The 20,611-nt window shown below is 45.3% G+C and overlaps 2 protein-coding genes and 1 non-coding gene across 3 annotated transcripts; 1 reads left to right on the forward strand and 2 right to left on the reverse strand.

Moving 5' to 3' along the window:
• Positions 1-515: 515 nt before the first annotated feature.
• LOC115195754 (ATP-binding cassette sub-family F member 2) lies at positions 516-11,143 on the reverse strand. The gene is made up of 15 exons (XM_029755960.1): positions 11,035-11,143; positions 9,262-9,411; positions 8,811-9,023; positions 8,284-8,466; positions 6,511-6,682; positions 5,965-6,060; positions 5,778-5,880; positions 4,926-5,021; positions 4,555-4,674; positions 4,253-4,342; positions 4,044-4,154; positions 3,895-3,957; positions 2,039-2,167; positions 1,498-1,701; positions 516-1,080 (listed from the first exon to the last, which is right to left on the reverse strand). The coding sequence occupies exons 2-15, from the start codon at positions 9,401-9,403 to the stop codon at positions 964-966; spliced, it is 1,839 nt and encodes a 612-aa protein (XP_029611820.1). The 5' UTR covers positions 9,404-9,411; positions 11,035-11,143; the 3' UTR covers positions 516-963.
• LOC115196505 (small nucleolar RNA SNORD100) lies at positions 6,326-6,408 on the reverse strand. Its single transcript, XR_003878870.1, has one exon. It is a non-coding gene; the product is annotated as a small nucleolar RNA SNORD100 (small nucleolar RNA).
• A 505-nt stretch (positions 11,144-11,648) lies between the features above and the next one.
• chpf2 (chondroitin polymerizing factor 2) lies at positions 11,649-19,827 on the forward strand. Its single transcript, XM_029755962.1, has 4 exons — positions 11,649-13,339; positions 14,578-15,142; positions 15,345-15,527; positions 16,980-19,827. The coding sequence occupies exons 1-4, from the start codon at positions 13,062-13,064 to the stop codon at positions 18,249-18,251; spliced, it is 2,298 nt and encodes a 765-aa protein (XP_029611822.1). The 5' UTR covers positions 11,649-13,061; the 3' UTR covers positions 18,252-19,827.
• The last annotated feature ends 784 nt before the right edge of the window (positions 19,828-20,611 follow it).

Here is a 20,611-nt window from a genome sequence, read left to right on the forward strand (position 1 = left end):
TGCAAACTTCTGACATTGTGATACAGTGAATTAATCTGTCTGTAAACAACTGTTGGAAAAATTACTTGTCATGCACAAAGTAGATGTCCTAATCGACTTGCCAAAACATTTGTGGAGTGGTTGGAAAACGAGTTTTAATGACTCCAACCTAAGTGTATGTAAACTTCTGACTTCAACTGTACTAACATTTGATTAGCCAGCAACTGGAAAGCTAAGCATTGTTGGTGGTTGTGGAGAGGTTGACTTCTCAAAGCAAATAGTGGGCCATGATTTGGGTTGCATATTGAGTGGTTGGGTTCAACAGCAGGAATCCAAAGCATCTCTGTTCATAATGAATATAGTTTTGCTTCTCATGTTTACACAGATGTAAAATACAGTTTATTTTCTCAAAATGTAAATGTTTTAGATAAGTGCACTGTATTCCCTACATTGTCAAAGGAAAATGCAGAATTAAAAGCTGCATTTTGGAAGATGTTTTATTTGTTCAAAGACCCCAAAATATGAGACAGTAAGTATTCAATTGTCAATTCAGTAATTTATTCAGACAAATCGTTATTGCAATACGTTAAATAAAAATAAGGCATAATTAATGCTCTTTTGCACAAATGACCTTCAAGCTGCTGCATTCATTTTTGGCTGTTACACTTATTAGAAAAAATAGAACTTTTTCTATGATGACGGCAGTAATATGGAATGCGTTCCATGATGCTTCAGGTGAATCAGCCAATCAGAGTGCAGCCTGAGCTGGAGGCAGGTGGGTGTAGGGTGAAGTTGCCCTTAGAGGCTGACTTTGGGTCAGTTTTGCATTTTCCCCACTAATGGTTAGGATTTGGGGAGGGAAGCTGATCCTAGATCTGTGCCTGGAGGAAACTTCCCTCCGGAGCATTGAGGACTACTGTTCCACCACACAAGCACTTGGAGGCCAAATCCATTATGGGTTTACTGGCTCAGATTGCAGGGGCTCTAGATGTCATGCGCTTGCTTGTCAATCTTCGATTTCAAGTGTTCCTTGTATGCCAGGATGTCCCTGTTCCATTTGGTGATGGTTTGCTTTTCACATACCCAGATCTCCTGAGCCACCTGGGAAAGACAAAAAACAATTGGTGTCGCAATGAACAAACCTCAATTGAAAACATGTTCCCTTTCTCTCCAATTCTGTCCATATTGTATCTCGGAAACCCAAGTGCTCGATTAGGTTCTGGGGGAAGATTTATGAGAAAAGTTACTGCCGAAGTTTCCATTTAGGGGGGGTGGAGACTATCAGCCAAAGCATGGGCAAAAAAATCCCCTCCCTTTCTGAAATTCAAAAGAAATCTTGATTCGTACAAATGATCACGTCGTCGCATCAGTCTGTTGACAGACACTACGATGCCATCCTATGTTACATGTGTCTGTCCATGAGAGATTATCCATATTGTAACTACCTAGCGGGGTCTAAGACTTAAGTGATGTGAAGTATAGATGTGGGACCGGTCAGGGAGGATATAATGGTGGTACCTGCTGGATGAGTCTGAAGTCGTGGCTGACCAGCATCATGCCACCCTCGTAGTCGTTGATGGCATCAGCCAGGGCGTCAATGGTCTCGATGTCCAGGTGATTGGTGGGCTCGTCCAGGAAGAGCATGTGGGGGTTCTGCCAGGCCAGCCAGGCGAAGCACACCCGACACTTCTGGCCGTCCGACAGGTTCCTGATCGGACTCACCTAGGGGAGAGGACAGAGTAAGGACCATGAAGGAGTGCAAGTGCTTCCATGCTCTTGAAGAACTATCAAATCCCACCAGTAAGTACCCACCAGAAGACACCACAGGTTAACGCTACAATGATTGTGGAGGATTAAAAGACACAGGGTTTGACAGGAACAGGTATTCCGAACAAACACGGGAAAAGCTTTCAAAGTCACTATTCCTGTACTATCAATGACGACGGTACGATCATGCGAAAGTCACTTCAAAACAGCGTTTCTATACCAGGTGACCAATCTAATTCGATCAATGCTTCTCCAAGGGATCCTGGGCCCAGAGCGAGCTCTGCGGTCTCACCTGTTGTTTTCCTGTGAGGCCGTAGCGGCCGATGATCTTCCTCATCTCCTCCTTCTCCTTGATCTCTGGGTAGCACTTCATCATGTACTCCAGAGGAGACAGGTCCAGCTCCAGCTGCTCTGTCAGATGCTGCAGAGAGATAACACCATACAGGTATATTAGATACATTCAGATGCACTTTAACAAGCGTACGTGCTGACCCAGTACAGGCGTGAAGGACAAAAGGCATTTAGGTCTTCGGCTGCGGTCGGACAGAGACACACGAACGCACTTGAAATGTATCTATTGTCTGTTTTTGGTCTAAAAAGTTAAGTCAAGTATTTTCAAAATAAGCTTCGTACGTAAAAAGGCGGACAGTGGGATTTTAGATAGACAAGAGATTGTCCATCATCCGACAAACGATAACTCCCATTTGAAAAACCATTGACTCAATCACACATTTTCAGACAAAATCCCAGTGTCAGCACCCATACATGCTGACCACACTGCCCGCGTTGCATGCATGAGCGTTGCAAAATAAATGTGCACACGCATGTTACTCAATTTCATCCAAATTGCTCACACGTCAACAAACGAGCATCTGCGTACCCAGGCGCTAAAATAGAACTTGGATCTATTTTTGACGTTTGATGCCCCGCCTCTCCCATATCATTAGTTTTTAGGAGCACGTGGGTGATTGAAAGATGAACTGAGGTCCACACTCCAGTCAAAGTTGGTTGCCAACGGCCGTGTAAAGTCCACAGAAGAATAAGAAGGCTGAAGGAGAAGAGATTACTAGAAACTGAGTTTCCCCTTTTATCTGTGGATTAATTCACAATTTTATGTGACTCAAAATGGGTCCAAATTCTATGAACATCCATAAAAAAAGGACCTTAAGGGCATTTCAGGTAAAATAACCAAATGTTTATATCTCAGGACAAATTAGCTAGCTAGCTAAATGTACATGAATATTTCATGTTTCAACCTGTCCCCTAATTAATATATACAGAACAAAAATATAAAATTCAACAATTAAGAAGATTTTACTGAGTTACAGTTCATAGAAGGAAATCAGTCAATTGAAATAAATTCATTAGGCCCTAATCTATGGATTTAACATGACTGGGCAGCCCCGCCAGTTGTGAGGCCGGTTTTGGGATTACTGCCAAATTCTCTAAAACCACGTTGGAGGTGGCATATGGTAGAGAAATTAACATTAAATTCTCTGGCAACAGCTCTGGTGGACATTCCTGCAGTCTTTATGCCAATTGCACGTTCCCTCAACTTGAGACATCGGTGGCGTTGTGACACAACTGCACATTTTAGAGTGGCCTTTTATTGTCCCCAGCACAAGGTGCACCTGTGTAATGATTATGCTGTTTAAATCAGCTTCTTGATAATCCATCCACCTGACAGGTGTGGCATATCTTGGCAAAGGAGAAATGCTCCCTAACAGGGATGTCAACAAATTTGTGCACAGAACTTTAGAGAAATAAGGTTTTGTCCGTATGGAAAATTTCTGGGACATTTTTATTTCAGCTCATGAAACATGGGACCAACACTTTACATGTTGCACTTATATTTTTGTTCAGTATAGTTGGTTCAGAGTTCATTTTGATATTTCAACCTGCGTGTCCTGATCGCGTCTGTGGATGGACAAAAATAAACACGCGGACGCACTCGCGTGCCCGGTCTAGTCAGCATATTATGCTCAAGCAGGTTTATGTCTCTGCAACCGGGCTATGGCGAGTTGAAGCATCCATCCATCAAATCAGAGTTTATTTATGCCTGTCAATCAAAACCCAGCAACCAGCATGGGATGGCCGTCTTTAGGAACCACCAGGCAACGTGTCATGTTCCTACGTCCTTTCTCCTACCTGGTGATATCGGCCAATCTTCACGTGAGAATGTTTCCTGATCATGCCGTCAGTGGGGAGCAGCTGGAGAGAAAGAGAGGTTTTACGGTATATGCCATACTGTCCTTACGAGATGGTAAAACAGAGTTGACTGAAATGGCACCACCTACCTCTCCCATCAGGAGTTTGAGGAGTGTAGACTTCCCTGCTCCGTTGGGCCCCACCAGAGCCACTCGCGTGTCCAGGTCGATGCCAAACTCCAGGTTCTTGTATATGTGTGGCTGGAGGATGAATAGGCAGATTTAGTGAATGAGGACGGGACACAAGAAACGAGCTCTGAGACGTCCAATTAAAAACCCGTTCATTTCTACATACTGACCTGGTTGTCACTGTATTTGAAGCTAACGTTCTGAACCATAATAACAGGAGGGGGGATCTTTCCACAGGAAGGAAAATAAAACGACAGTGTCTATGAGAGAGAGAGAGAGAGAGAGAGAGAGAGAGAGATGATTACCACCACTGAAACACTAAAATTAGCCATAGCGTGAATAACCTATTATTTATTCCTAAGAGTATACACTACTTTGTTCACGAGTAAACCGTGAATGGCTTTAGAAAGCAATGGATGTGATTTCAGCCCAGTACATTAACATACTGAAAATGTTTCAGTGAGCCTCTTGCCTTGTCATCCACCACACGTTCAGTCAGCCCTGAGGCCACCATCTTCTGCAGCGTCTTCTCTTTGCTCTGGGCCTGTCGCGCCAGCTTGGCCGAGCCGTGACCAAACCTGGCAATGTAATTCTACACAGCGGGTAGAGAGAGACGACGTCGGAGTAAAGCATCATGCCTTTTTAGCCTGGTTCCCACGGTTGGATGCCTTTTTTGTCAACTCCTTTGCTGTCCTTGACGCTCATTTGGCATGACGATGAGTGTCAAGGATAGCACAAACAGACCGGGACTTAGGCTATCATACTTTTACAGTACAGGGGAATAATATTTCCACGTGGGGGGGTAGTATTAGTACTCTGCAGCGCCAATGTGGCGTCGCCTACCTTCATGTGTGAGATCTGGTCCTGCTCCCAGTTGAAGCGTTTCATCTGGTTCTCTTCCAGCTCCTCCCTGGTCTTCACGTACTGGTCATAGTTACCCTTTCATTCGGAAAAATAGAATCTGCACGGTCATCCCACACCATTCGGTGAAGGAAACGAACACACTGTCTCGCATGCATAATAAGCAACAGGCCATAACCCCCCCCCCCCTTCTCCTCCCTTTATAAGGTGTGATGAGATCACAGTTGGCTGTGTCTGTCCAGGATACTCTAGTGCAGGGTTTCTCAAACTGGGTCCTGGGCACAGGAGGTTGGCGGCACCTTAATTGGGGAGGACAGGCTGGTGGTAATGTCTGGAGTGGAATCAGTGGAATGGTATCAAATACCTCAAACACATGGTTTGACGCCATTCCATTTGCGCCGTTCCAGCCATTATTATGAGCCGTCCTCCCCTCAGCAGCCTCCACTGGTCCTGCCCCCCGGTGCACGTTTTGGTTTTTGCTCTAGCATTACACAGCCGATTCTAATAATAATACTCTGCTGCACAATACATGGTTGCCTTCTAGGGGGTGACTCAATAGCCTGATGGAACGAGCATGATCGCTGCATTCACAATAATTTTTCACTTCAATGTATGTGTATCTGTTGCCAGGTGTAATATGTTTAAGTATTTTAAAAATGGTCAAATAAAAATCTATCAATTAACTAAAACAATGGTGAAAGGAGCAAACCGGCAGGTTCCACCAGGCTAGTGACCGAATGCCCTTTTGATAAACTGCTAAATAGTAGTGTGGCAAAAGTGAATCGATCGCGTCTGTTGACCAGGGGGTGAGTGAGTGAGCTGCTGTGTTCTTACCGTGAAGTATTTGAGCTTCTTCTGGTGCAGGTGGATGATGTTGGTGCAAACTCCGTTTAGGAAGTCTTGAGAGTGGGAGATGAGCACAAGGATTCGCCTGAACCTGACAAGGGATCGGGACGTTCAGCACATCTCAAACGCACGTGACTACTAAACTGATCGACATTGGCAGATGAAGCACACTCACGATGCGAGCTCCTCCTCCAGCCATACGCAGGCGTCTAGGTCCAGGTGGTTGGTGGGCTCGTCCAGCAGCAACATGAAGGGCTTGATGAACAGAGCTCTAGGAGAATGAAGAGGGGGAAAAAGAAAAGCATTTATTCCAGACATTTTTCTACTCATTATTGCAATGTAACTGAAGGTAATCTGAGATCTGACTGGGTAAGAAAACGGATGACTAGGTCATGTCCAGGCATCTGCCACTAGTAATGAAACCTGTCTACTTCATTGCATAACAATCTGACACTACTTCCTAATGCTTGCATTGGCTCAGGAAAAGGCTTAGTCATGAGTGTGAAACAAACCCTTTATATTTTTGGTGTGTTGGCTCTATCTCAGTAATAAATTGGGTAACGATGGCAGTATCCTCACAGTGTTCAGTAGAGGGAGCCAGAATATCATCACCGACAAAACCAACACTGTCAATTCGTTAAGGGATGTTGAGAAGGCGTAGAGACCAACTCCACTTGCAGTACAGTTCATTAATCGTAAAGCATCATGTTCGCTTTCCCACCTGGCCAGAGCCACACGCATCCTCCAGCCCCCGCTGAAGTCCTTGAGCTTCTTCTGCTGCATGGCGGCGCTGAAGCCTAGGCCGTGGAGGATCCTGGAGGCTCGCACCTCTGCCTTGTCTGCATCCAGCTCTTCCAGACGCTCGTACAGCTCCATCAGCTTTTCACACTCAGCTACAGAGGGATGGTGGGGGCGAACATTTTCAGCTACATTGTTTATGAATAGATAACTATTGTGCACCTGGTTGTTTCCCGGGTTAAGACAACTAGGTGGTTTCGAACCATGTCCCAGTTACCTTTCATCATTTAAATGGAACTATCAGGTGGAGGTGCATTCGGAAAGTATTCAGACCCCTTGACCTTTTTCCACATTTTGTTACGTTACAGCCTTATTCTAAAATTGATTGTTGTTTTTTTCTCTCAATCTACACACAATACCCCATAATGTCAAAGCAAAAATAGATTTTTAGAAATGTTTGCAAATGTATAAAATGTAAAAACTAATCACATTTACATAAGTATTCAGACCCTTTACTCAGTACTTTGTTGAAGCACCTTTGGCAGTGATTACAGCCTCGAGTCTTCTTGGGTACGATGCTACAAGCTTGGCACACCTGTATTTGGGGAGTTTCTCCCATTTTTCTCTGCAGATCCTCTAATGCTCTGTCAGGTTGGATGGAGAGCGTCCCTGCACAGCTATTTTCAGGTCTCTCCAGAGATGTTCGGTTGGGTTCATGTTCAGGCTCTGGCTGGGCCACTCAAGGACATTCAGAGACTTGTCCCGAAGCCACTCCTGCGTTGTCTTGGCTGTGTGCTTAGGGTTGTTGTCCTGTTGGAAGGTGAATCTTCGCTCTGGAGCAGGTTTTCATCAAGGATCTCTCTGTACTTTTCTCTGTTCATCTTTCCCTTGATACTGACTAGACTCCCAGTCCCTGCCCCTGAAAAACATCTCCACAGCAAGATGTTGCCACCACCATGCTTCACCGTAGGGATGGTGCCAGGTTTACTCCAGACGTGACGCTTGGCATGCAGGCCAAAGAGTTCAATCTTGGCTTTATCAGACCTTTTGGAAAACTCCAAGCGGTCTGCCATGTGCCTTTTACTGAGGAATGGCTTCAGTCTGGCCACTCTACCATGAAGGCCTGATTGGTGGAGTGCTGCAAAGATGGGAGAACCTTCCAGAAGGACAACCATCTCCACAGAGGAACTCTGGAGCTCTGTCAGAGTGACCATCGGGTTCTTGGTCACCTCCCTGACCAAGGCCTTTCTCCCCCGATTGCTCAGTTTGGCCGGGCAGCCAGCTATAGGAAGACTCTCTTAGTGGTTCCAAACTTCTTCCAGGTAAGAATGATGGAGGCCACTGTGTTCTTGGGGACCTGACATGCACTGTCAACTGTGGGACCTTATATAGACAGGTGTGTACCTTTCTAAATCATGGCCAATCAATTAAATTTACCACAGGTGAACACCAATAAAGTTGTAGAGACACCTCAAAGGATTATCAATGGAAACTGTATGAATCTGAGCTCAATTTCTAGTCTCATAGCAAAGGGTCTGAATTCTTATGTAAAGAAGGTATGTTTTTTATTTTTAATAAAGTTGAAAACATTTCTAAAAACCTGTGTTTGCTTTGTATTATGGGGCATTGTGGGTAGATTGGGGGGGGGGATATTTAATCCATTCTAGAATAAGGCTGTAACGTAACAAAATATGGAAAAAGTCAAGGGGTCTGAAAACTTTCCGAAGGCACTGTAGATACAGTATGTGTCACTCACAGTCCTCGGCTGCCAGCCGCTCTGCCTCCTTCTCCAGCTGGATCCTCTCCTCGTCCACCTCCATCACACACTGCAGGGCCGTCTTGTCACTGGGGGCCATTTCCCTGGTCAGGTGGTAGATGTCTATGTGCTCGGGGATGGGGATCTCGCGATGGCCGATGGCTGATAACAACATGGACTTTCCTGGCAGGGGGAAACGCCAGCGGGTTTCAAATACAATGCACACATCCACATTTAAGATCTATTTAAGCTGCAATGGTAACATGCAAATGGTGATCAAATGACACTTAATGAAGAGAGATGTGTCAGGTCACGCCAAAGAAAAGAACACCGTGGAAGAAACACTTACACACAGAGATGATGGTCTAACTCTGTTGCCTCTAAATAAATAAAAAATACTTTGAAAATATTTTTTTTTGAGTGCAGACCCTCTACAAATGAGAAATGTGTCAGTGAAAATCATTGAGGCTGTGGCCCCTGGCGTAGGGCTACGCCCCTATGCGACGACTTATGGTGGTACTACCTACCTGTGCCGTTGAGGCCGAGGAGGCCGTAACGCCGTCCCGAGTTGAGCTCTAGGCTGGTGTCGGTCAGCAGCTCCTGACCGTGGAAGGTGAGCGACAGGCTGGCAATGTGCACGTCGGTGCTGTTGGGGTGGGACGCCAGCACCCCCGTCACCGCCCGCGCATCCAGCTTCTTCAGCTCAAACTCATCCAGCTCCTTGGTCAGGCTAGCCACCCCTGTCAATTACAATAGTCTGGTTGACTATATTAAGCCCAAGTAGAGTGTTAGCGTGAGGGTTAATGCTGTCAGACACCTTGGTTAATGGAAGCCATTGGAATAGTGCTGAAAGATATATTCCCAGCAGAGAAAGTGTCACAAGTTTAGCATAATTTATATTCAACCAACCAGTGGACATATTAATCCAAAACGGATTATATAATTGATAACTGTTCAGTGCATTTTCACTCCTCTCACCATTGCTGTCTGCTCCATTTTCCTGGCTCTCTGGCTGGTCGTTCTCCCCATTAAACTCATCCGTTTTCTTGGTACGCGCCTGGCGGGACTTCGCAGCTTCCTTCTTCTTCGCTGCCTTCTTCTTGGCAAGATCTGACGGCATTGCTCCGTCTGAACCCCGGACACCAACATCCAAAACAACAAGAGAGCAACAGAAATGGACTGCCGAGTACTTAGCTGTGGACTTTAGTGAATGGCGAGAAACATAGCAGCAATGTGTTGACGTGACGTTGAAATGTATCTAGATTTAGGAGGCATGCATTTAATTCCCAGGGACGGCAGGTAGATTAGTGGTTAGAGCATTGGGACAGTTACCGAAAGGTTGCTGGATCGAATCCCCGAGCTGACAAGATAAAAAAAGATGTAGTTCTGCACCTGAACAAGGCCCACTGTTCCCCGGTAGGCCGTCATTGTAAATAAGAATGTGTTCTTAACTGACTTGCCTAGATAAATAAAAACAACCACTCCGTTTAAATTTTTCAAAACTCTGCGTCTTCTTCAGTCCGTCGAAGAAGTTACCGAACCACTGAAGATGAAAAGATGTGGTTTCCGACGAGGGGTTTATGGGATAGCTAGCAACTTGTAAACAATTACCCATTCCTATAAGTACTATTTTAATATGTTAAAAATACACATTGGTTGTTAAGACTGTGCATATGACTGTTGCCTACCGTGTTAGTTCATTGACGTTCGTATTTTATTATAATTATTAGGAGGTCGCTAGCAAACAGCCTAGCTCTTAGCTAGCTGCTCTGTAAGCTACCTTCACTTGCTAGAATGTTATAGAAACAAGTTGAAGAAAAAGTAACAAAACATGTTTTATTTTCTACTGAAACAATAGTTTTTTTCTGTCTTGAATGGAAAGGTCATATTTTACAATCTCCCAAAATAAATGCGATCCATGACGAGACAACGTTCCCTACATTTATGTAGTGCTGTTCTTGTCTATTGATGTTATGTATTATGTCACGTTTTGTGTGGACCCCAGGAAGAGTAGCTGCTAGTTTTGCAACAGTTAATGGTGATCCTAATAAATGTCACATAAAATGACGTTTTTATAAAAATAACTACTGATTTCAGCACCCAAATAGCCCGCAAGTAGTCGTCCCTAGTTACCACAGCCACAAAGTCAATTATGGCTAAACGCCTATTTGTAAAATGTATCTTCTTGAATCTGATTCTAAACCTTAACCACACTGCTAACCTTATATTAATAACACCAAAAAGCTAGTTTTCATGATTTTCTACGATATAGACCTTTTTTGACTTTGTGGCTGTGGTAACTAATGACAACCCGCAATTACACAGAATAATGGCATTTTAATTGACATCGAGCACCAGTCCGCCCACATTAATCGTGGTTCAACTCCATCGTAAATCGTTGAGTTTAATCCGCTATGTCGCAGTTCACGTAAAAACCCACTAATGGTGGTGGCTAGCATGGCCTAGCCGGTTGCACTAGCGCAGCAAGCTATTAGGTTGCTTATGACATGTAGCTGGTGAATCTAGCTAACTAATCGGCTACCATGAATATCAGACAAATGAAACTATGTGAAATTGCAATCAATAGCTAACATATATAGCTATAAGCTCGCTACTGACTGAGAGTGTTGCGCAAACTAGCAGCAACATGGCTAGCCTAACTCGCGTTGTTGCAACTCAACTGTCTATTTATCGCGCCAACTGTGCGAGTCACGACAATATATTTTATTCTTCCGTGTCTGACTTTCTTACCTTGACAGTCACACGAGTTTCGGCGGGCTTGATGTCACTGAACTATTTGATACTATTCTGCTAGCGACACTAACGATGACGTCACTTTCTATGTTTTTTTGAATAAACCTTCAAAATAAAAGCCCGCAGTTCAAAACATCGCAAGGTGACTTATTCAAAATATACTATATTTTGATCAGTGTCGATTTTTTATTGTGTTTAATAGCAAATGCATAATCTATATATGGTGTTTCATGGGGAACTGAATAATACGGAGTGTTGCTGGCCTTTTACTACACCCATTCTATAGGCCACAATGCAAATCACTGTATATGTACTAGGTTTGAATCACATACCCCGCCTCAATTGGGTAATTACTATGTAATTAGCTACAAACTAATGTAATTACAGTAAAGCATTCTAAATTGTGAACCAAACATTATGCATACCCTGTCATTATATCTGATAACATGTTCTGTGGCTAAAATGTATACTACTGACTGACATCAAAGTTATCAACATTAAGTTGTGTCACATAAAAGCTCACTGGTATTTAAAAATTGAACCTTTAATTAACTAGGCAAGTCAGTTAAGAACAAATTCTTATTTACAATGACTGCCTACCGGGGAACAGTGGGGTTAACTGCCTTGTTCAGGGGCAGAACGACATATCCTTGTCAGCTCATGGACTCGATTCTGCAACCTTTCGGTTACTGGCCCAATGCTCTAACCACTAGGCTACCTGCCGCCCGGTTGGTATGATTAGTTTCCCCCTAAAGTTTTGCTCACAACTGTTCTGGATGCATAGGCATTATCTTGACTGCAATAACATTTATACAATAGAATGAAGCATTCCAAATATCGCCTGGTCTGGTATTGATTGATGAAGTAAGTATAACTTAGTGCAGGGCCCTTCATCTCATCACTGAGACCCCCCTCTTCAGACGTCTGATGACGTGTTTGCCAGAATATTACGCTGGGGAAGCAGTGGAGCGTGAATCACATCATCATCAGATGGATGCAGAATGAGAAGCAAGATTTGCAGATGAGACCAAAATGCATATTCCAGTGCACCGCACGCTTTCCACAAGGTTTCTCTCGGACCAGTAGTTATTTTTAGAATTCATGAATATTTGACAGTGATGCTTTTCTTGGAGGCGGTGAATGACTCACTTTGAGGAAGTTGCTGATGTAGAGGAAAAAAGGTCGACATGGTAAGCTACCTGGCTAATGTAGCTAGCTATCGTTTGAAGAAAAGACCTAATGATGTGTTTCCGTGCATAACTCTGACATGGAATGTGATTGATCTCCGACAACCTACAGACAAAACATCGATAATTGCGACTGAATCAAAAAAAATTGAGAGGAGAACATCCTTTGTTTTGGGGAGAGACCGAAGGAGGAAGGACCAACACCGTTAACGTTAGCTGATACCGATGCAGGAATGTTGGATGTTGTTTTGTCAGGGTATCTAAAATATGAATTCACCGTTGTAAATCCCTGGTTTGTTTTGAACTAGCTAGCTAACTACAATAGTTTCACTGTATGTAACTAATTAGGACATTATTAGCCAGGCAGTTAGCTAGCTAAGTAAGAAAGTAATAGCAAGCACATTGCAATTTGTTATTGGTTAGCCTGCTAGCTAGCTAACTAACTAGCTAGATCGTTTATTATGGGACAGTAGCCCATTGTTAGTACAGTAGGTATTGACTGCTGAAGTGTCAGTCAAAGCTGTCTGTCCACTGTCCAGTTATTCTCTAGTAATGGCCTTGTAGCTAATGACCTTATCTTCAAATGGCACTGATAAGGAATGTAGTAAGCCATCTAATCCATGGTGCAATAGTCACCAGTAAAAACACAGCCAGGATTGTGCCAAAGAAGTATATCATACTTTACTGAATCTAGCTTGAAAGTTGAAAGTGGTTGGCACTTCACCAGAAGGGTCATTACATGGTTTTGGAACGGCATTCTGCAAATAATTATATAGAAAACCTCAGAGGAACGTCACATAACCCTTTATTGACAATACCCAAGTCCACCGCTTCGCTATGCGTCTCTCCTCCTTCCTGGCCGTGTTCAGGCCTGCTCTTCCCCTTATCCTGGGGCTCTCTTTAGGATGCAGCCTGAGCCTGCTGATGGTCTCCTGGACCCAGGGAGACACAGATGACTCGTGTGCAGATGAACTGGGCAATGGGGGTCTCTTCCTGGGCAGCAATCGGGGAGACCCCCCAGAGGACCAGAGAGGTGGTCCTGGGAGTGAGGACTTCCAGCCCCGCATTGTACCATACCACAAGGACCCCAACAAACCACACAAGAAGGTCCTCAGGTGAGCATTTTGGGATGGATGCACAGAGGAATACCACATCATAACATTAGATTTCAGAGACAGTTTGCAAATGGAAGACACTGCTTCAATGTGTCTCAATAATATATGCAGAGCTGTGGGATCTCTTTTATGAAATGCTCTTTTATAACTGTGTTCAGAAAATATGCACCCCAGTGCGAGGCATTTGGGTCGTATTTCCTGCTAACTAACGCTTATGCAACCCACCCACATTGCCAAATTCTTAATTGATATGTAAATGAGGCAAATCATGACGCTCGCAAGCTACACTTTGTTCCAAAATGAAGGCCTTTGTAGGCCACTGTCTGTTTGATTCCCAGGGATTTTTGTTGTTTGTTCACCCATTTAATAGGCTTAAGCTCTTCTAACTTCATACTGGATCTAAACCACTCTAGGGTGGATACGCAGTAGAATATGTAGGCCCTACACTTTTAGGGAACAGAGAACATAATTTCTTAGGCTATACAAATGTAGGCTATTTGAAATGGTCCCCAAAAAAAGGTAAATACATGGTCAATGCTATTAGACCACTGCTGACCTTTCACCGCTTTATAAAGATTTGTTCAAAAAGCCCATACGGTTTGATAATCCTACTGTCTCGCGCCTCTCCGAATCGCCTCTTAAAGCTGATTATTGGCCGGGATTTACTGTAATTAACCAGTTAGCCTGGAGTGTCTGAAGAGCCCACCATTTTAATGATCTTAGAATGTTTTCAAGGTACAGTCATGGGACAGAATGACATTGATGCGTCTTCTTTTATGAAAGGCCTTACTGAAGAATTGTGATGCCTATTGTATATGACTATGATCTCCTTTGGTCATAGCTTAAAATCCTTACTTCTTGCAGATGGTGAGAGTTAAGTCTAGACTCTGGAGTTCAAAAATGAACTCAATGACATCCTCTTCCAGTAACTAGCCATCTGGACAAGAATAGGCGTTCACAACTTATATTTACCATGACATTTTTAGTTTTTATCCAATTTGACTTAAAACAAGTACATTTCTTGTAGAATTAATACCATTGTAGTAACACCTATGTATGAGCATATTATTGTTACATAGTGCATTAGACAAGTAATTGCATAGTAATGGAGTTGAGCGTTTAAAAAAATACTCAGTAAGATATGGCTGTTCCTTTTTCCATCTATGTAATAAAATAAATCGCTCAGCTCCGATTTGAAACAGTGAAAGTCCCTCTGAACGCCACTCTCCTCTGATCAGGACGCGCTACATCCACACCGAACTGGGCATCCGAGAACGCCTCCTGGTGGGTGTGCTGACCTCGCGGGCCACCCTCAACACGCTAGCCGTGGCGGTGAACCGCACCGTGGCCCACCACTTCCACCGCACCTTCTTCTTCACGGGCCTGCGCAGCCCCAAGGTCCCCCACGGCATGGCGGTGGTGGCCCACGGCGACGACCGGCCCGTGTGGCTGATGTACGAGACGGTACGCCACCTGCACCAGCACTACGGCTTGGATTACGACTGGTTCTTCCTGGCCCAGGACGACACCTACATGCAGGCCGAGAGGCTAGCCGAGCTGGTGGGCCACCTCAGCGCCGGTCAGGACCTCTACATGGGCCGGGCCGAGGAGTTCATCGGTGGGGAGGAGAGGGCCAGGTACTGCCACGGGGGTTACGGCTACCTGCTCTCCCGGAGCTTGCTGGCCCGCCTGCAGCCCCACCTGGACACCTGCCGCAATGACATCCTCAGCGTCAGGCCTGACGAGTGGCTGGGCCGCTGCATCATCGACTACCTGGGCCTGAGCTGTGTAGAGGTGCACCAGGTAAACTCACAGCTGAGACATCGTTCTAAAACATGTTTATAGAGTTGTTCAATAGAGTTTGCAATGATACGCTGTCTATTTTATCAATGAGTCCAATGCTGATATGTCATCATGATTTACAGTACTTTGACCACACCCATCAGTTGTCTCACCTGCGAGATGGCTAACATTTCCCTCCCCGCCGTTTGCATGTGACCTACAGGAGATGACGTATCGCTACTTTGAGCTGGGAAAGAATGCAGACCCAGAGCGAGAGGACAGAGCCCAGTTTAAGAATGCCTTCACGGTCCACCCCGTGTCAGAACCCAGCCTCATGTACCGCCTGCACAAACGCTTCAGCCAGATCGAACTGGACTGGACCTACCTACAGATACAGCAGCTGCAGGTTGGTGTTGTTTAATGGGATTAGATATGCTCTCTCTATGCTTCAGGCTATTTGATGGGTTGTCACTGGTGTTGGTTTGACTGGTTTACTGGTCCAGCGTGCAAATGTAACATTTTTGTACATACCGCACCAATTTCCACAAATCTACACCTAGGTAGAAATTCCTATCTCAAATCAAATTGTATTTGTCACATGCGCCGAATACAACAGATGTAGACCTTACAGTGAAATGCTTACTTACAAGCCCCTAACCAACAACGCAGTTTTAAGAAAATACCAAAAGAAAGTAAGAGATAAAAATAACAAATAATTAAAGAGCAGCAGTAAAATAACAATAGCAGGGCTATATACAGGAGGTACCGGTACAGAGTCAATGTGCTGGGCGACCTGTGTCGAGGTAATTGAGATAGAGTTAGCAGCAGCTTGGGTGGGCGGGGGGGGGGGGGGGAGGTAATGCAAATAGTCTGGGTAGCCATTTGATTGTCTGATCCAATATGTCAGGGAGCCACAGTGACTGAACATTTTGTCAGGACGTGATGTGTGAAATTCGTCATTTTGTAAACAATTTGTCAGTTTAAAAGTGTCAACTTTGTAATTTAATTCAACAAAACGTTATCCCCTCAGGGGCAATTAAGAAAAGTCCGATTTACAAGTATCAAGTCACACAAAGTCCTCCACAGAAAATAGCCTACAATATACAACAGACTTCACATGATTCCCTAATACCATACACCCCATACAATACATAAATACAACCTATTAGGATCACCTTCCTAATATTCAGTTGAACCCCCCCAACCCCCCTTTTGCCCTCAGAACAGCCTCAATTCGCTGGGGCATGGACTCTACAAGGTGTCGAAAGCGTTCCACAGGGATGCTGGCCCATGTTGATTCCAATGCTTCCTACAGTTGTATCAAGTTGGCTGGATGTTCTTTGGGTGGTGGACCATTCTTGATACACGCGGGAATTGAGCGTGAAAACTCAGCAGCGTTGCAATTCATGACACACTCAAACCTGTGTGCCTGGCACCTACTACCATACCCCGTTCAAAGGCACTTAAATATTTTATCTTGCCCATTCACCTCCTGAATGGCACATACACAATCCATGTCTCAATTGTCTCAAGGCTTAAAAATCCTTCTTTAACCTGTTTCCTCCCCTTCATCTACATTGATTGAAGTGGATTTAACAAGTGACATCAGTAAGGGATAATAGCTTTCACCTGGATTCACCTAGTCAGTCTGTCATGGAAAATGTTTTGTACACTGTTTGTAATAACCTTATAATAAGCTTTGAGAGACGCTGACCATGGTGTACCATTAAAGTTAAGCCTTAAAATTACTACCTTTTACATTGTTCATGAATATCCTAATTCTGAAGAAAAAACTATTTTAATAGATGCTTATTATACGTTTTCTCATCATGGTTGTGTCTTCTTGTGTTTTGTCCAGGTCCAGATCAACAACCTGAGTGAGCTGACACCAGAGGGGAAGGCGGGGGCCACCTGGCCCATCGGGGTCAACCCACCTTTCAGGCCCAAAACGCGATTCGAGGTCATCAACTGGGAGTACTTCACAGAGGAGCACATTTACTCGTGCCCCGACAGCTCCCCCAAGTGTGAGCTGCGTGGCGCAGATCGGGCCGACGTGAGCGCTGTGCTGGAGACGGCCGTGGAGCGCCTCAACGAACGCTACCAGCCCCAGCTGCGCTTCAGGAAACGGCATCTGCTCAACGGCTACCGGCGCTTCGACCCCACCCGAGGCATGGAGTACGTGCTGGACCTGGCCCTGGAGGCTTTCACCCAGAAGGGTCACAACCAGGTCATCGCCAAGCGGGTCAGCCTGCTCCGCCCTCTCAGCACCATCGAGATCATCCCCATGCCCTACGTGACGGAGGCCACCCGGGTGCAGGTTATCCTGCCAGTCACGGCTCACGAGCAGGACTATGTGAGCAACTTCCTGGACATGTACGTGATGAACACTCTGGACACGCATGACAACGTCCTGCTCACCTTCCTGTTCGTCTACGACCCCTTCGACGCCCAACGGATCAGTCAGGCCGACGTGTTCGCCGGCATCAAGGCCATGATTGGCGAGGTGGAGAAGCGCTACGGCGACGTGAAAATCCCCTGGATCAGCGTGAAGACGGAGGTGCCGTCGCAGGTCAAGCTGATGGACATCATCTCCAAGAAGCACCCGGTGGATACGCTCTTCTTCCTGGCCTCGGTGTGGACCGAGGTCAACGCCGACTTCCTCAATCGCTGCCGCATGAACGCCATCAGCAACTGGCAGGTGTTCTTCCCCATCCACTTCCAGGAATTCAGCCCGGCCATCGTGTACCGGGACCAGCAGCCCTCAGCCGCCTCCTCCTTCACCGCCGAGGCACTGCGCGATGGACGCTTCGACCGCCACGTCTTCGAGGAGGCCTGCTTCTACAACGCCGACTACATGGCGGCGCGCACTAAGATGGCCGCCGACATCCTGGACAACGATGAGCTGCTGGAGAGCATGGACGTGTACGAGATCTTTGTGCGCTACTCGGGCTTGCACGTGTTCCGGGCGGTGGAGCCAGCGCTAGTGCAGAAGTACGTGCGGCGGGCGTGCAACCCGCGCTTCAGCGAGGACATCTACCACCGCTGTGTGCTCAGTAACCTGGAGGGCCTGGCCTCGCGATCCCACCTGGCCATGGCCCTGTTTGAGCAGGAACAGGCCAACAGCACCTAGGTGGTCTAGTGGGGCTCTTCCACTGCAGCACTGGTGTCACGTCAGACTTTTCTGGACCAGGCCTCAGAAGGAAACATCTGTGGGCCTAACACTGGTGCAGTGCCTGACAGTAGAAATGCACCATACTGTAGGTTTACCATCTAACGACTTTAGCAACCTCAACCACACTGCCTCGACTTTTAGACAAGGCATGTTATGGGATGCGAAAATCTTCAGACGGATCCCTAAGGACCAAGGAATAAGGACCATGTGCAATCTTAGGCCTGCGAAGACTGAGGAGCAATGTTACAACGTGTATTCCTGCTAACTGTGTGTGCAGGCGGACAGAACTCTGTGCTTTCACACCAATGGAAGCCCAAGGGGAGGCTCTATTGGGAGGTGATGAATGAACAATGAACAGCATTGATGTCTATTTAGGGCTGGGCAGTATACCGTAATTTACTATGTACTGTTATTGATGCACGGACCAGTTTGTGTTTATACTTTATCTTCTATAACGGTATTTGTGATACGTCACTCTGGCTCGTGTAATGTCAGTTTTTATAGTTTACTCCGTTTGCTACTTGAGTTGTCTCTCTCCTCCTGCATGCCACTTCCCCATGTGCTTCCCTGCCAATCCCTGCCCCCGTCACTGTTGGTTGTCAATGCCGTGCCGTTCACTTTGTCAGCATGGTCAGATGTAACCAGATGTTAGTGATTTCCACTTTGCTTCTTAATATAAATCCACAAAAATTCTATAATTACATTATTTTATGTATATTACAGTCTGCAAACTAGTAATTTGTCTTTTGAGAGACGCTAAATGGTGTTTGGGCTAATTGCTAGTTAGCTGACTAGTAAGCTAGCTAAATGTACACAGAGAAAACGTAGCTAGCTAATAAAACTTGATACCAGTACTGGTGTAGGCCTAGTTCAGCATGTTGTTTGTGCAAAAGTATCTTCTAAATCAGAGATGGAGAAGCATGAATATGTTAGCTAGTGCTAGCTAACTATATGAAGTAAGAGAAAACATGTAATGTAACATTAGGGTCCACTGGGAAACACTGACCAACACTTTGGTTCCTACCATGTCACAATAATTCCTCCCTGGCTTTTTCATTCATTGTCATGTCAAACAACAATGTATTCAAAGTACTGTCCACTATATTCCAAAAATAGCATTAGAATAATCATTCTATTTCCATGATTCCAACAGTTCACCAATTAATTATGACTATATTTTTTGCCCATATCATGCAGCCCCACGTGGCACAGAGTGTAAATGATAACAAATGAGTGCAGAAAATGCAGAAATATCGGGATATGATATTTTGGTCATTTCGCCCAGCCCTATGTCGGATGTTTCGTTTTGCCTTGAGAAAATCGCCATGAGCTATATGTTTTCCTTCATGACTGTGCTGATTTATGATGCTAATACTGGAATTAAAGAGAATTTAAGTGTCTTATGTGTCTTTCAATTTACACTTAGTTTGCTCAGTATGTCAGACCTGTAGAGAGTGTGGTTTGTTTCATTCCCTCGACATATGGTCCGTTTTTTATTTTTCTACGGTTATTAAAGGCAGATGTCGCATTCTGACTCGTTTCATATGTTATTGTGGAATCCCAGACCTAGCAATTTCCTTTGCCATCTATCTTTTGGGCAGTTCAAGGTTTGTTTGAAACACAGCTTCATTACTGTGGGGTTTCAATTAGGAAGACAAAATAAAAACGTCTTGTCTTTGAGAACTGCAGCCTCAACAATGACATAATAGTGATGCATGCTTTGCAAGTCAGGACTGAGGGTTTGCGAGCCAAGGACAAGCTATTAGAGGGTGTAGATTCTAGTGGTTGATATTCCTCCAATCATATAGCTCTGAAGTCTGTATTCTTCCTGGTTGCCTCTATAGCTGTGACCTGAGGCGATGTACAGTTTGTACTCAAGCCTGAAATCTGCCTCCCCACATTGAAGTCAGTAAACCTCCACCCCTACCCGGGCCTCCCTGGATTTGGGATGGAATTTTCTACACACGTGTCTTATGGAAGGGAGTGCAGATTCAGAATGCCCTATCAGGGTGGGTTTTGTCCACCTGGCCACAGTCCAACAGGGAGGGGGGAGCTGTTTCTCCATAGTGTGGCGGGTGGGTGGGGGGTCAGAGCACTGAACAGGTCACTTGACAGTCTCTCTGTCTCCTCCCTTTCTGGGCAGGGGGGGAGAGGATTGCACTGAGGGGCGAAATGGATGTCAGGCCAGGGTTCGGCGGGGGTAGGGTGGGGGGGAGGTGAAAGAGTTTCTTTCTGCAGTAGCTAGCTAGCGCTGAGGTTTGTAGGTTAGCATTACTGCATGCACGCCACCTGTTTAGACACGGTCAACAATAACTCAC

This window comes from Salmo trutta, chromosome 6 (genome assembly GCF_901001165.1).
Source record: "Salmo trutta chromosome 6, fSalTru1.1, whole genome shotgun sequence".
In the NCBI taxonomy this organism is placed as follows: Eukaryota; Metazoa; Chordata; class Actinopteri; order Salmoniformes; family Salmonidae; genus Salmo; species Salmo trutta.